At 38.4% G+C, this 12,783-nt stretch overlaps 2 protein-coding genes across 5 annotated transcripts in view; one reads left to right on the top strand and one right to left on the bottom strand.

The window, feature by feature from the left end:
* Positions 1-3,854, bottom strand: part of MLH1 (mutL homolog 1) — a 56,121-nt gene extending 52,267 nt beyond the window's left edge. Inside the window, exons 1-2 of one of the 3 annotated variants that reach the window (XM_003781790.3) lie at positions 3,557-3,854; positions 1,730-1,820 (exon numbers count right to left, since the gene is read on the bottom strand). In XM_003781790.3, the coding sequence (XP_003781838.1) occupies positions 1,730-1,820; positions 3,557-3,672 (207 nt within the window). In that variant the 5' untranslated portion in view covers positions 3,673-3,854. Of the gene's footprint in view, positions 1-1,729; positions 1,821-3,322; positions 3,364-3,556 lie in introns of those variants that run through there. The other 2 variants (XM_023514004.1, XM_023514002.1) reach the window with 2 other exon arrangements.
* Positions 3,855-4,010: 156 nt separating this feature from the next.
* EPM2AIP1 (EPM2A interacting protein 1) lies at positions 4,011-11,695 on the top strand. 2 transcript variants are annotated; one of them, XR_002773686.1, is made up of 2 exons: positions 4,011-9,904; positions 11,055-11,695. XR_002773686.1 is itself a non-coding variant. In XM_003781792.3 (1 exon), exon 1 carries the CDS (start codon positions 4,125-4,127, stop codon positions 5,949-5,951), a length of 1,827 nt encoding a protein of 608 aa, XP_003781840.1. In that variant the 5' UTR covers positions 4,011-4,124; the 3' UTR covers positions 5,952-10,716. The 2 variants fall into 2 exon arrangements, 1 of the variants encoding a protein (XP_003781840.1); XM_003781792.3 differs by lacking the exon at positions 11,055-11,695 and having other exon boundaries at positions 4,011-10,716.
* The last annotated feature ends 1,088 nt before the right edge of the window (positions 11,696-12,783 follow it).

The raw sequence follows: 12,783 nt of genomic DNA, 5'->3' as shown, positions 1-12,783 counted from the left end.
GTAGAGTGCTGTAGCATCACAGCTCACAGCAACCTCAAACTCTTGGGCTTAAGCAATTCTCTTGCTTCAGCCTTCCAAGTAGCTGGAACTACAGGGTGGTGGGACTACAGTGGCTGCCACAATACCCAGCTATTTTTTGTTGTTGTTGTCACTGTTGTTTAGCAGGCCTGGGCCGGGCCAGGTTTGAACCCGTCAGCCCTGGTGCATGTGGCTGGCACACTAACCATTGAGCTATGGGCACTGAACCAAAATGTAGACACTTGGGAGGCTTTCATCTTTTGGCTATTTTAAGTAGTGCTGGTACAAATATGAGTTACCAAAATCTGTTTGAGTCACTACTTTCACTTCTTTTGGGTATATATATCCAGAAGTGGAACTGTTGGACCATATGATAACTGTGTTTAATTTTTGGAGGAATCACTGTACCATTTTACATAGGAGATACACTATTTTCCATTCTCACCAGCAATGCACAGGAATTCCAATTTCTCTATGTTCTCATCAATACATTTTTTTTTTTTATAATAGTCATCCTAATGGGTATGAAGTAGTCTCATTGTGGTTTTTATCTGCATTTACCTAATGACTAATGATGCTGACCATTTTCTGATGTGAGTCTCATGGCTTTTAATACCATCAAAATTCAAACAACTTCCAAATTTTTATCTCCAAACCTCTCCCCTGTACTCCAGACTCCCACATACCACACCAGGCATCTTAAATTTAACATGTCCCAAAATGAACTTCTGATCTTCCACCAAATTGCTTCTTCCTTAGTGTCTCCTATGTTAGTAAATGGCAACTCTTCTTTTCCATTGACATAGGCCAGAACCTTGAAATCATTCTTGACTTTTCCTTATCTGACACCCTACATCAGTTTTTCCTTTCCTAATCAACCCAGAATCTCACTGCTTATATCTCACTGTGACCAGACTGGTCTGAGGCATTGTCCCTCCCCTCCTGGATTGCTCTAAGAGCCTCCTTACTATTCCTACTCTGTTCTTCTGCAGTCTATTTTCCACATAGCAGACAAAGGATTTTTTTTAAAAATAAAACTCACTACATCATGTAATCTCTTTGCTTAAAACCCTCAAGGATCTTGTCATATTCAGAATAAAAGCTGAAGGTTTTACCATGGCTTATGAGGACCCACATGTTCTCTCAGACCTTATCCATATTCTTTTCCCTCCTTACCCTGTAGACACAAGGGCCTCCAGGCTGAATCCTTAAACATGTCAGGCATATTTCCATTTCATGGCCTTTGCATACATTAATCTCTCTGCCCAAATACATATCCTTTAAACAGCCTCACTATTTACTCTTTGACCTCCATCATATTTCTCCTCAAATACCATATCCACATGGAAGTGTTCCTAAACTATTCGATTTAAACTGTGTCCCTCCCCACTGTCTCATTCTCATGGTTTTCTCCATAGCACTTAGTGCTACCTAACATACTATTTCTTGTTCCTATTTATTGTTTGTCTCCCACCACTACAATGTAAGCACCAGAAGAGAAAGGATTTTCGTATTTTATTCATTGTCATATCTCCTGAACAATGTCCAGCAAAGAATAGGTAGTCAAGAAATATTTATTGTTGGTGTTGAATTTTTCAGTAAAAAAATCCCGAATGCAAAAGCCTAGAGTTTCTGGAACATGGAAAGTTTCTGCTCTCAGAGGTACCACCTGACACACATGAGCACCCTGCTCCTCTGAGGTTTTACTTACTCTGATCCCGGTGCCATTGTCTTGGATCTGAATCAACTTCAGGCCACCCTCTTTAACAACCACTTGAATACTTGTGGATTTTGCATCTAAACTAGCAAATCAAACAGAGAAAATAATTTATCAGTCTGCAACTACTCTAATGTACATATTTTAATATGAGTTGAGTGGTAATAACAAACTCTAAATAAGAATGCTTCATTAATGTGTTTTTCCTTTGTCCTACAGGTTCCATGACATTCTATGAGTTTAAATACTGTGTGAAATAGAAGAGAGGGACAGAACAACTATCACTTCTAATAGCACATTCAGCATTACTTCTGTTCCTCTATGAAAGATAATAAAAGAAGTTAAAAGTAGGATTCTTTTAGCACATGCCTCTTTCTTACCCTCTTCTCTGTTACTTCAAATTTATTCAGCTTCAGGTTCCCAAGTGACTCTACTAAAATATCATTATAAAAACAAAAATTCTAAATGTTTTTATCTACTATTTACTTTTCTGTAAGGAAATACATTTATAATGGAGCAAAGAAAAACATGGCAATGCAAAAATTATTTAAGAAGCCAATAAATCTTTGGTGCTTTCAAAGAGTAGCTTACAACAGAGCACCTGCTAAAATTCTCTCTCTAGCAGGCGCTACATGAGAAAGAGCAGTTATCAACTTCCCACACAGATAGATAATTCTTTATCCAGAAATAAGACAGCAAATTAAAGACCATTCTCAGGAGCCCCTACATTGAACCTTGTATTGGCCAGCTTGACTTACATATTAAAAAGAGCATAACTGGACTCCATACAAAATCTTTACTTATAGAATTAATTATAAATCACTGAGCTACAATGTTTAGTTTACTACAGTACAATTATTGGCTCAAGTTGTTCTGTCAGTTTATTCTAACATAGTAAAACAAAATAAACAGAAGCCAGACCACTACTGCTACTACCAGTCCAAGTCAAAAGGAGAAAATGTCCCCTGCTTTTCTGTTCCTTTTCATGTCTACCTTCTAATGCTCTTCTTTTTCCCAGGGGTCCTTTTTGCCACTGAGCTTTCAGTCCCATTGCCCTAAATGATTTGTTTTCACAAAAAAATCCTTCTACAAACCTACCACTCTTCACTGGGGCATTTTTCTTTTTCTTTTTCCTACTAATTGACTGACTCCACTAACATCAAGTGATTTTTAACACAAAGGATCTGACATAACGTTTAGGCACATATGGGCCTCTTTTCTTAAGTTTATAGTTCACACGCATTTTCTTTCCACGTGTTTTCAACTTTTTCCATGCACATTATTTGTGATAGTTCCAAGCTTCGGAATCCACGGATAACTCATAACATCAGTTATCTCTGAAGCGCTCTCCAAAAGTAGAGAAGTCAAAGTCCATATCAGCCTGCCCTAAAACTCCCTAAAATGAATTGTGCTCTTGAATGTGTATAATTTCTGGACAGAACAAGCAAGGAACTGATAACACACTATACTCTGGAAGATTTTCTCCTTCATAAACTTTTATGGATCAATAAATTCGCATCTTTTGCATATATAATTTTAAAGTAACTTCCTTAATTGACAGTACCAGTAAAACAAAACTAAGTATACCCCTCTGTTAGCGCCCACACAACCCTAGAACGATCTCGCGAGATTGCTCAAGTGACAGCCGCACGCAGGAAGGAGGACAGCCAGAATGGAGCGAGCCCAGGGAACCCGAGGCCTCTGTAGTCCTGGGCATGCGCCATATACGCCTCCGCCCAGATTAGAGAGGCGTGCCCAAGTCATTCAAAGGATCTGCCCGTTAAATCGTAATCTTTAAGGGAGCCCGACTCGACTCTGTACCAGTTTTCAATCATCTCTTTGATGGCATTAGCAGGCCGCTGTATAACTTCCCCCGCCGCAATACGATTCACCACTGTCTCGTCCAGCCGCCGGATAACCCCTGCTACAAGCGACATTTTGGCGCCAGAGGACCCCGGGTCACGCCCAGAAGCTCACCGGAAGTGAATTCAGCCTCTCGCTCACGTCCTTCCTTTAAATCTGGCTTTCGCCATCCTGCCCCACCCTTCAGTCGCAGCTATTGATTGGGCAGCTAGAATGCCAGTCAAGTTTCGTAACTCCGTGGGTTCCTGGGGCTCTTGGTCCCTCCCTAAAGCGGCGGCTTTCCACTAGCTAGAAAAATATGCGCTTGCGCTTTAGAGATCACTGTCCCCTCTTCTTATTGGTTTGTTCCTAGGAGCTATGAAGAATACGAAATATCCATCCAATAGGCGCCCAGATACTATAGCGAGGCTGGTGTCCCTCCGCTGAGGTGATCTGGCGCAGAGCGAAGGTGGTGTTTGGCACTGCTGTGTCTCCACCTTTCTTCTTGCGGTCTGTGGTTGGCCCGGCTCTTGCGGCCTCTGGCAAGATGTGGATGACACCCAAAAGGATCAAGATGGAAGTAGACGAGGCTGTGGTTTTCCGGCCCGAGTGGACCCACCGTTACTTGATGGTGAAGCCTCCGGAGGGCAACGGGGCCCTGTGCCTGGTTTGTCGCCGCCTCATCGTAGCTACCCGCGAACGCGACGTCAGGCGCCACTACGAGGCAGAACACGAATACTACGAGAGGTATGCGGCGGAGGGGGAGCGCGCGGCCTTGGTGGAACGTCTGCGTCAGGGCGACTTGCCGGTGCCGGCTCACAGCCCTGAGGAGAGAGCTACTCGTGCAAGCCTCGGGCTGTGCCGCCTCTTGGCCTTGAAAGGTCGCAGCTGTGGTGAGGGGAACTTTGTATTCCAGTGCTTGGAGGCACTGCTGAAAGAGCTACTGCCCGAGCATTTAGGCGTCCTGCAAGGCGTTGATTTATCTCCACAGATGGCAAAGCAGAGGATGTTGAGCATTGACAGGAACCTACGCAATCAGCTTTTTAAGCGAGCCAGGGAGTTTAAGGCCTATTCTCTTGCTTTAGACGACCAGGCTTTTGTGGCATATGAGAACTATCTCCTGGTCTTTATCCGCGGTGTGGGCGCTCAGTTGGAGGTGCAGGAAGATCTCCTGACCATAATCAACCTGACTAATCACTTCAGTGTAGGTGCGCTCATGGCCGCAGTCCTAGAGGCCCTGCAAACAGCTGGGCTTAGCTTGCAGCGAATGGTTGGCTTGACCACGACCCACACTTTGAGGATGATTGGTGAGAACTCAGGACTGGTTTCGTACATGAGAGAAAAGGCTGTAAGTCCCAACTGCTGGAATGTTATCCATTATTCAGGATTTCTTCACTTGGAACTGTTGAGCTCCTACGATGTAGATGTTAATCAGATCATAAATACCATATCAGAATGGATAGTTACGATTAAGACCAGAGGCATTAGGCGACCAGAATTTCAGACTTTACTAACTGAATCTGAATCAGAGTATGGTGAAAGGATTAATGGAAGATGTCTGAACAATTGGCTTAGAAGAGGGAAAACTTTAAAACTAATATTTTCTTTAAGAAAGGAATTGGAAGCGTTCTTGGTGTCAGTAGGGGCAACAACAGTCCATTTCTCAGACAAGCAGTGGCTTTGTGACTTTGGCTTCTTGGTTGATATTATGGAACACCTTCGAGGGCTCAGTGAACAATTGGGAGTTAGTAAGGTGTTTGCTGCTGCTGCCTTTGACCATATTTGTACTTTTGAAGCAAAACTGAATTCATTTCAGAGAAATATTGAAGAAAAAAATCTAACAGACTTTCCTGCCCTTAAGGAAATTGTTGATGAACTTAAAGAGCAACACAAGGAAGATCAAAAAATATTTGATCCTGATAGGTATCAAATGGTCATCTGCCGTCTACAAAAAGAGTTTGAGAGACATTTTAAGGACCTCAGGTTCATTAAAAAGGACTTAGAACTTTTTGCAAATCCATTTAACTTTAAGGCTGAGTATGCACCTATTTCAGTAAGGATGGAGCTAACAAAACTTCAGGCAAACACTAATCTTTGGAATGAATACAGAGTCAAAGATTTAGGGCAGTTCTATGCTGGATTGTCTGCTGAATCTTACCCAATTATCAAAGGGGTTGCCTGTAAGGTGGCATCTTTGTTTGATAGCAACCAAATCTGCGGAAAGGCTTTTTCGTATTTGACTCGAAACCAACACACTTTGAGCCAGCCATTGACAGATGAGCATCTTCAAGCCCTGTTTCGGATGGCGACAACTGAAATGGAACCTTGTTTGGATGATCTTATGAGAGAAAGAAATAATGAACCTAATCCATGAGCTTTTGTAGTACAAAATTGAAAAATTCAATATTCTTAACAAGAATTCAGTTCTAAAAGCAAAAATTGGTTTTTTTTTTCATGTTTACTATAATAATTTGGATTGTGAGAAATCGAGTTTATTACCAGCTGTCCAAATTAATCACAATTCAAATCCTTTTGACAGTTGCCTTTTCTTTTCCATCTCAAATGGCAGCTTGGGACTAAAACATGAGAATGCCACCTTTTTAAAAACTTAGTTGAATGACAAATTCACTATCTTTTATGGTACAATTGATTTTAAAGAGGTTTTAGTATTGATAAAGAGTTGAATTTGCAGTCTGTTTCTAAGGTGTTCTGAAAATACATGCCAAAAAATTTTAGCTCTTATTTTAATGAAGTGTTACAATTCAGATACCTAGTATAATCTTAAATTTTCAACTCAAATGTATGTTTGAACCAATTTGCAAAAACTCACATAGCAAGGTCCTTAAGTTTTCAAAAAGGAAAAATATAACATACAGTGGAGCTATTTTGTCTTAACTATCAAAATGTTTGAAGCTATTTTTTTTATACATTTCTGAGTCTGAAGTAAATATTGACAGATTTCCTCTCCTTCACCCACCCTAGTAATAGTGATATTGCTAATAGAGGAAGAAATCAAATAAAATTTTAGTGACAGGAGCAAAAGTCATTTTTAAGTTGGTGATTTAGGAGACTTCCTGCAATTTGGAGATGAGACTAACCAATTGGGGGGGGGGTTTCCCCTCAATTTTTTTTTTTACAATTAGGAGCTGTTTTATCAGCTTGCCTATTGAAGGACTACGGTAAGTAGAGAATCTTAATGGTTGCCAGTTAGTAATTCTTTTTTTTCTACTCTGGACAGACGTTCAGCCCTGTCAAAAAGAGGAGGATCAGGAAGTGTGAGATATTTTAGTTTTTTTGTCCTATCTGCATGATATTACTGCTTTATTAAAAAATCTTGCTTAAAAGAAATCCTTTGTTTAAAAATGATACAATATCAGATTTTGTTAGATGTTGGAAATGGATTTAATCTAGAATTTGTAACTTCCACACATTCTGTATTTAAGACAGTGCATAAGTAGAAATATTTAAGAAGCAGCCTTATTCATAGATTGTAGTAATTTTATATCTAGTAAGACATCTGCTTTGTACAAAAACAGTAATTTTCAAATTTATGTTAACCGTGAAAAGGCAATCGTACAGTGAAGTCCAATATGTAAAACTAAGTGTAAGCAAGACTCAACTTATAGATCCTCTCAAATACATTTTGAAATTCTTGTGCTAAAGTCATATCCTTACTATTTCGACATGTTATCCGGTGGTCAGTCAGCAGGTCCAAGGAATGAGGATACAACCAAGAATTTGGAAGGTACTGGTGCCTGGGCAATAAAATAGATGATATAAGAGCCTAAAAACCAAAGTTCTGTCAGTAGTTTTTAACTAATAGTTTTTAACCTCCTAGAAGATGTTGAGAAATGTGTAAAGGCACTTTTTTGCTTATCATATTTACTAGGGGCTTCTGCTGGCATTTAAGCCTGAAGACATCCACCTTCTGCAGTACATAGGATAGGCTGGCACAGTGAAGATATATTCTTCCCGAAATGCAGGTTATTTTACTTTGAGGGACCGGGCAAATTACCGGTAGGAGCAAAATTAAAAGGGCAGCTTGGGCAAACTGACAGGATATTTGTTAGGTAAGGTGCAATGAAGGCATTGATAAGTTCCAGTAGCTCACATAGCACTTAATAAGTAAAACAATAATTTTGAATCAGATTAAAGATGTCTATCCTGTTTCATACAGAAAAATAAGTATTATATATTGAGAAGATACTGGTCAAGAAATAGTGAAATTGAAATGTTGATTAATAAAGTAAGCTTAAATATCTGGAAAAACAAGTGGATGACAACAACAACAAAAGACCTACTGGTCATTTCCCCGTAGCTTATAGTATTCTCTTTCATGGCAAATTCTTTATTACTTGAGAGAAATATTGGAATACCTGAAAGCCACTTAAGCTTTCTGACCCCAGTTCCTCAAGTATTGAAATCTTGTACATTTTGTGAAGTTCGAGTATGTTTTGCTTAAAGTGATAATACAATTAGTTTGCATCATATAGTCACTCAGTGAGGGGAGACATAAGCCAAGTATGTTAAATTAATTGTCAACTATAGAGAATTTGCTATAAAATAGTCTCATGTGTAAAAAAAAGTGTATTTTACTGTTTTCTGTATTAAGTAATTCTGTAACTGCATGGCAGTCTTTTTTTTTTTTTTTTACACAAATATAGTTGTCGCTGGTCCTGTTGTGTCAGTGAATATAGTTAAAATATGTATCATTTTTCGAAAACTCTATGTCCTTACCAGTTACTGCTTATATCTTATTCCTACTAGTTTTCTTGAAAGATTTGTATTCCCAGTCTCAGATATTGCCACTCAGACTGCTTTACCAACCTCTCTAAGTCCTTGTCAGTATTCTTACCCTGGCTGGAATACTTGAGTTCATTTAACTTTGAGAAGATACTATCTCCAGGTATGCTTTCCCAGTCTTCTTTGCTGGCACCTCTTTCCTTAAGTATTAATAGGATTTAATAAAAAAAAAATTGTGTTAGTCTGCCTTAGTCTACATCATCTCCCTAGCTAATCTCATCTCCTTCCATGGCTTCAGTTATCATCTATATGCATATGACTCCCAAATTCATCTCCTTTCTAGACCTTTCCTAATTTATGTATCTAATTGCTAACATAAATCCACTTCGCTCTCTCATAGGTACTATAACATGTCATTGGTCTTGCCCCCATCCCTGCTCTTCCTCCAGTAAACGGCATACCATGACCAACTATTTAGTTGGCCTTGCTGAAGCCAAAAACCGACTTTTCCCAACTCTCCGGTGTTAGTACTTCCTAGCCATCAACATACCCAAATTCCATCACCCTACCTAAATTATAAGCAACAACCCCCTCATTAGTCTTCCTTTCTCTGATTCTTTATACACTGTAGAGCTGAATTGTTCCAAAAAACCTATGTGATTGTGTCACTTCACTGCTTTCACCTTTACCCTTACAATACAATTTTTTCTTCATCTTTCAGGTGTGTGTTTATATGCCATTTCATCTAGGAAGCCTTTATTGATACTCTCTAGATTAGGTGCCCTTATTGTGCATTCCCTATATACCCTGTTCTTCCCCATACACTTAGCACACTTTACTGTTCCTGCTTATTGATCACTGCTAGAGTATAAGCTTTATAAGGGCAGGGATCACATAAGCCTTGTTCACTCTCTAGTGCTTACCACGATGCCTGGCATTTCAATAAATATTTGGATAAATAAATATTTGTGTAGTGTTTCACAGTCTTTGAACCTCTTTCACAGTCTCATTTGACCTTCATAGTTGTTCTGCCTTGGAGTTTTAACTAAGTAATTTTTATGCACATGTTACATTAAGAAATTAAGTTCTTTGCTTCATTGTCATAGTCCCAGAATTTAGTGCAATGCTTCTCTTGGCATGTGGCTCAAATATTTATTATGTAAATGTTGGTATGGAAAAATACTGAAATTGCAGTTTTCTCTAGTAAACATACTAAGTAGTAAAGTTTGAATTTAATCTAGATGTACTCACATAAGTCCACTATGTAATATTAAATTTGTGTATTCATGATGTGGAGTCTTAATCTTTTTCACTGCCCTTTGTGAGCAAAAAAAGTCTTCAATTTTTTTTTTTTTTAATTTTCAGAAGCAGATTTCCAAAGGAACCTACATATAGAGGGAAAAGATTAGATGACTGTTTAGTGACCTAAAACTATACTACATTCAGTACTGGAAAAAAGATAATGCAGCTTAAGAGTTAATAATCATTTTTCCTTTCCTAGGCATCAACCCTAGGAGAAAATGGCATGCTATTTACTTGCTACTTTACTTTACAGATGATTTTTGGCTCTTCTGGGATTTAAAAGTAAGTAAATTTAACAAAAGAATGACTGAGCCCTTCTGGACACTAGATAATTCACTTCATTTGTTTTCATACCTACAGTATGTCCTCATCACCTTCCAAATGGAGGTGACCCAGAAGTAACATCTAGTGAATATATATACTTTTTAGATTTGCTATATTTATTTGCCTTCTTGTTCTCATGTGTCTCTGAACTTAATTTCTGGGTACCTGAAGCCTTTCAGGCTTAATGAGGAGAACCATATCTTTAGTCACTTTTTCCTTAAGCCATTTTGTCCAGTGAAGGGTTTAACTAGCATTGTAATCTTTGTTAGACTTTTGGTTAGAGGCACATTAAGTCATTCAGAGTACTTAACGGTGGCACTTATAGTCATCTGGTGATTTGGTTGTTGCTGTGAAACTGGATTTTAATCAAACTTTGAGCTCAAGTATTTCTCATTTTTGTCCTAATTTTTGTCATTGAAAGTTACTTTATTCTACCCAAAAACTACTTGAATTTCTGAATTCTTTCCATCCTTTCACTTCTGCCTGCAAACTGACCAATTCTTTTTTGAATTCATCTCTTTTCTGTACATTTTGTTAAGTGCAGCTAACAGCAACTATAAAATGTTTTTTCTATTTCTGTAGTAAAGGGTCAATTATCTGCCTTTCTGGTTATCTCAAGGGGCAAGTTCACTACTCCATGATACAAATTGCCCTATGTAAGTCATTTCTTTCATCCTCCTATAGCAATTTCGTAAATGCCTCCAACCAACTACTAAGCCAATGTATTTTAGGTTTTTGTTTTTTATTTTTTTGTTGTTTTTTTTTAAAAACAGGGAAACAATTTTAGTATCAGGATGGGCTGGGTTGTCATTGGGTAACAACTGCAAAATCTCAGGGTCTCACACAGCTTGTCTGTTGCATTTTGGCTAAGGACTTTGCTCTAGGTCAGGTGTTGATAAAATATGGCCCATGGGCAAAATACGTCCAGCTGCCTGTTTATCCAAAGTTTTACTGGAGTACAGCTTTGTCCCTTTGTTTATATCTTGTTGCTACTTTTGTTCTACATTGGCAGAGTTGAGTAGTTGGACAGAGAATATCTGTCTCACAAAGCCTAAAATATTTATTTTGTGGCCCATTACACAAAAAGTTCACTAATTTGTGTTTTAAGTTGCTCTCATTCTGGGACTCAACATGACAAAACAGATGGCTGCTTATTCTGGAAAATGAAAAAATGTATGGCAGATCACTTAAATACCTGCAAAGCTCCTTCATTGGACATATCAAGTTACATAGCCACAAGAAAGTTCTAGTAGGAATGCAATCCTGCCATGTACTTGGGAGGAAAACCAAAAGTGTTTAGAAGATGGCACTATTGACTAACATATGGTGGTATCTCTTCATTTATATGCTTTCTTTCAATATATTTTGTCCATTTTATTGACGTAAAACTTAAAATCGTACAAATATTAGGTGTACACCTCAACAGATTTTCATATACACCATTGAATGTACCACCCACGTCAAGATACAGACTATTTCTAGCATCTCAGTATATGCCCTTGTGCATCCTCTACACACTGATAACCACTATTCTGAACTTTATCACCATGGACTAGTTTTGCCTGTTTTAAAACTTTATGTAAGTGATATGATTATATGCACTCTTGTGTCTTTTGTTCCAACATTATGTCTGTGAGAGTAATCCATGTTGTATGTAGCAGCAGTTCACGTTTTACTTCTGTGTACTATTCCATTGCATGACTGTACCACAATTTATTAATCCACTCTATGGTTGATAGAAATTTAGGTTGTTTACAGTTTGTGGTCATTATGAATAAAGTTGCTGTGAAAATTATTTTATCTGTCTTTCAATGAACATGTGCACCCATTCTTTTTGGTATATTCTCTGCTTTTGTATTTCCCTCATACAGTTTATTCTCCACACGGCATCCAGAGTGATTCTTATTTTAAAATATGAATCAGACCATGCCACTGTGATATTTGAAATTCTCCAGTGAGGCTGGGCATGGTGGCTCATGCCTGTAATCTTAGCTTTCTGGGAAGCTGAGGCGGGCATATTCTTGAGCTTAAGAGTTTGAGACCAGCCTGAGCAAGACTGAGACCCCCCCCCATCTCTAAAAATAGCTGGGTGTTGTGGTGGGTGCCTGTAATCCTAGCTACTTGGGTGGCTGAGGCAAGAAGATCTTTTGAGCTCAGGAGTTTGAGGTTGCTCTGAGCTATGATGCCATGGCACTCTACCCAGGGCAATGAAGTGAGATTCTGTCTCTGAAAAAAAACAAACCTTCAGCAGTTTTATATCATGATCAGAATAAAATCTAAGGACTTTTATCATGGACTACAAAATCTTGTATAATCTGCACCCACACATAATCTACATGCAGATTCTGTCTTACATCATATTCTTTTTTGTCATTTCCTATACCTCCTTCCTCTGCTCTGGTACCAGACAGAGTGCTTGTAAATTTGAGAATCAAGATAAATGGCCTTGTCCCTAAAAAAGGGTGTTACGTGAGTAGATAATTGTAACATAAGCCATAGCACTGGTTTATGTTAAATCAGTTACCTCAGTTTATACTAATTTTAACATCTGGAAGAGATTTAGAGTTTAAAATATAAAACCTTGATAAATTCAAGAAATACGCATGCTCTTGCATTTTAGTTCTGATTATGAATTAAAGCACACCAATTTATGACACTTATAATTGTTAACTTCTATGAGGGTTAAATGGGAGTGGGGAGGTGGGCAGGCAGTGGAATAAAGAAGTACAGATATTCAGTCCAAAATAGCACAGTTAATAAGGAACCTACCTAAATGTATCATGGTCAGTACATTATTGGTATCAAAAATAACTGAAAGAATTCAGCTAATAAGCATT

Source organism: Otolemur garnettii, unplaced genomic scaffold (genome assembly GCF_000181295.1).
Source record: "Otolemur garnettii isolate 467f Iridium unplaced genomic scaffold, OtoGar3 scaffold00002, whole genome shotgun sequence".
Lineage (NCBI taxonomy): Eukaryota > Metazoa > Chordata > Mammalia > Primates > Galagidae > Otolemur > Otolemur garnettii.
The sequence above is the reverse complement of the archived record's forward strand: the minus strand, read 5'-3'. Positions and strand labels throughout refer to the sequence as shown.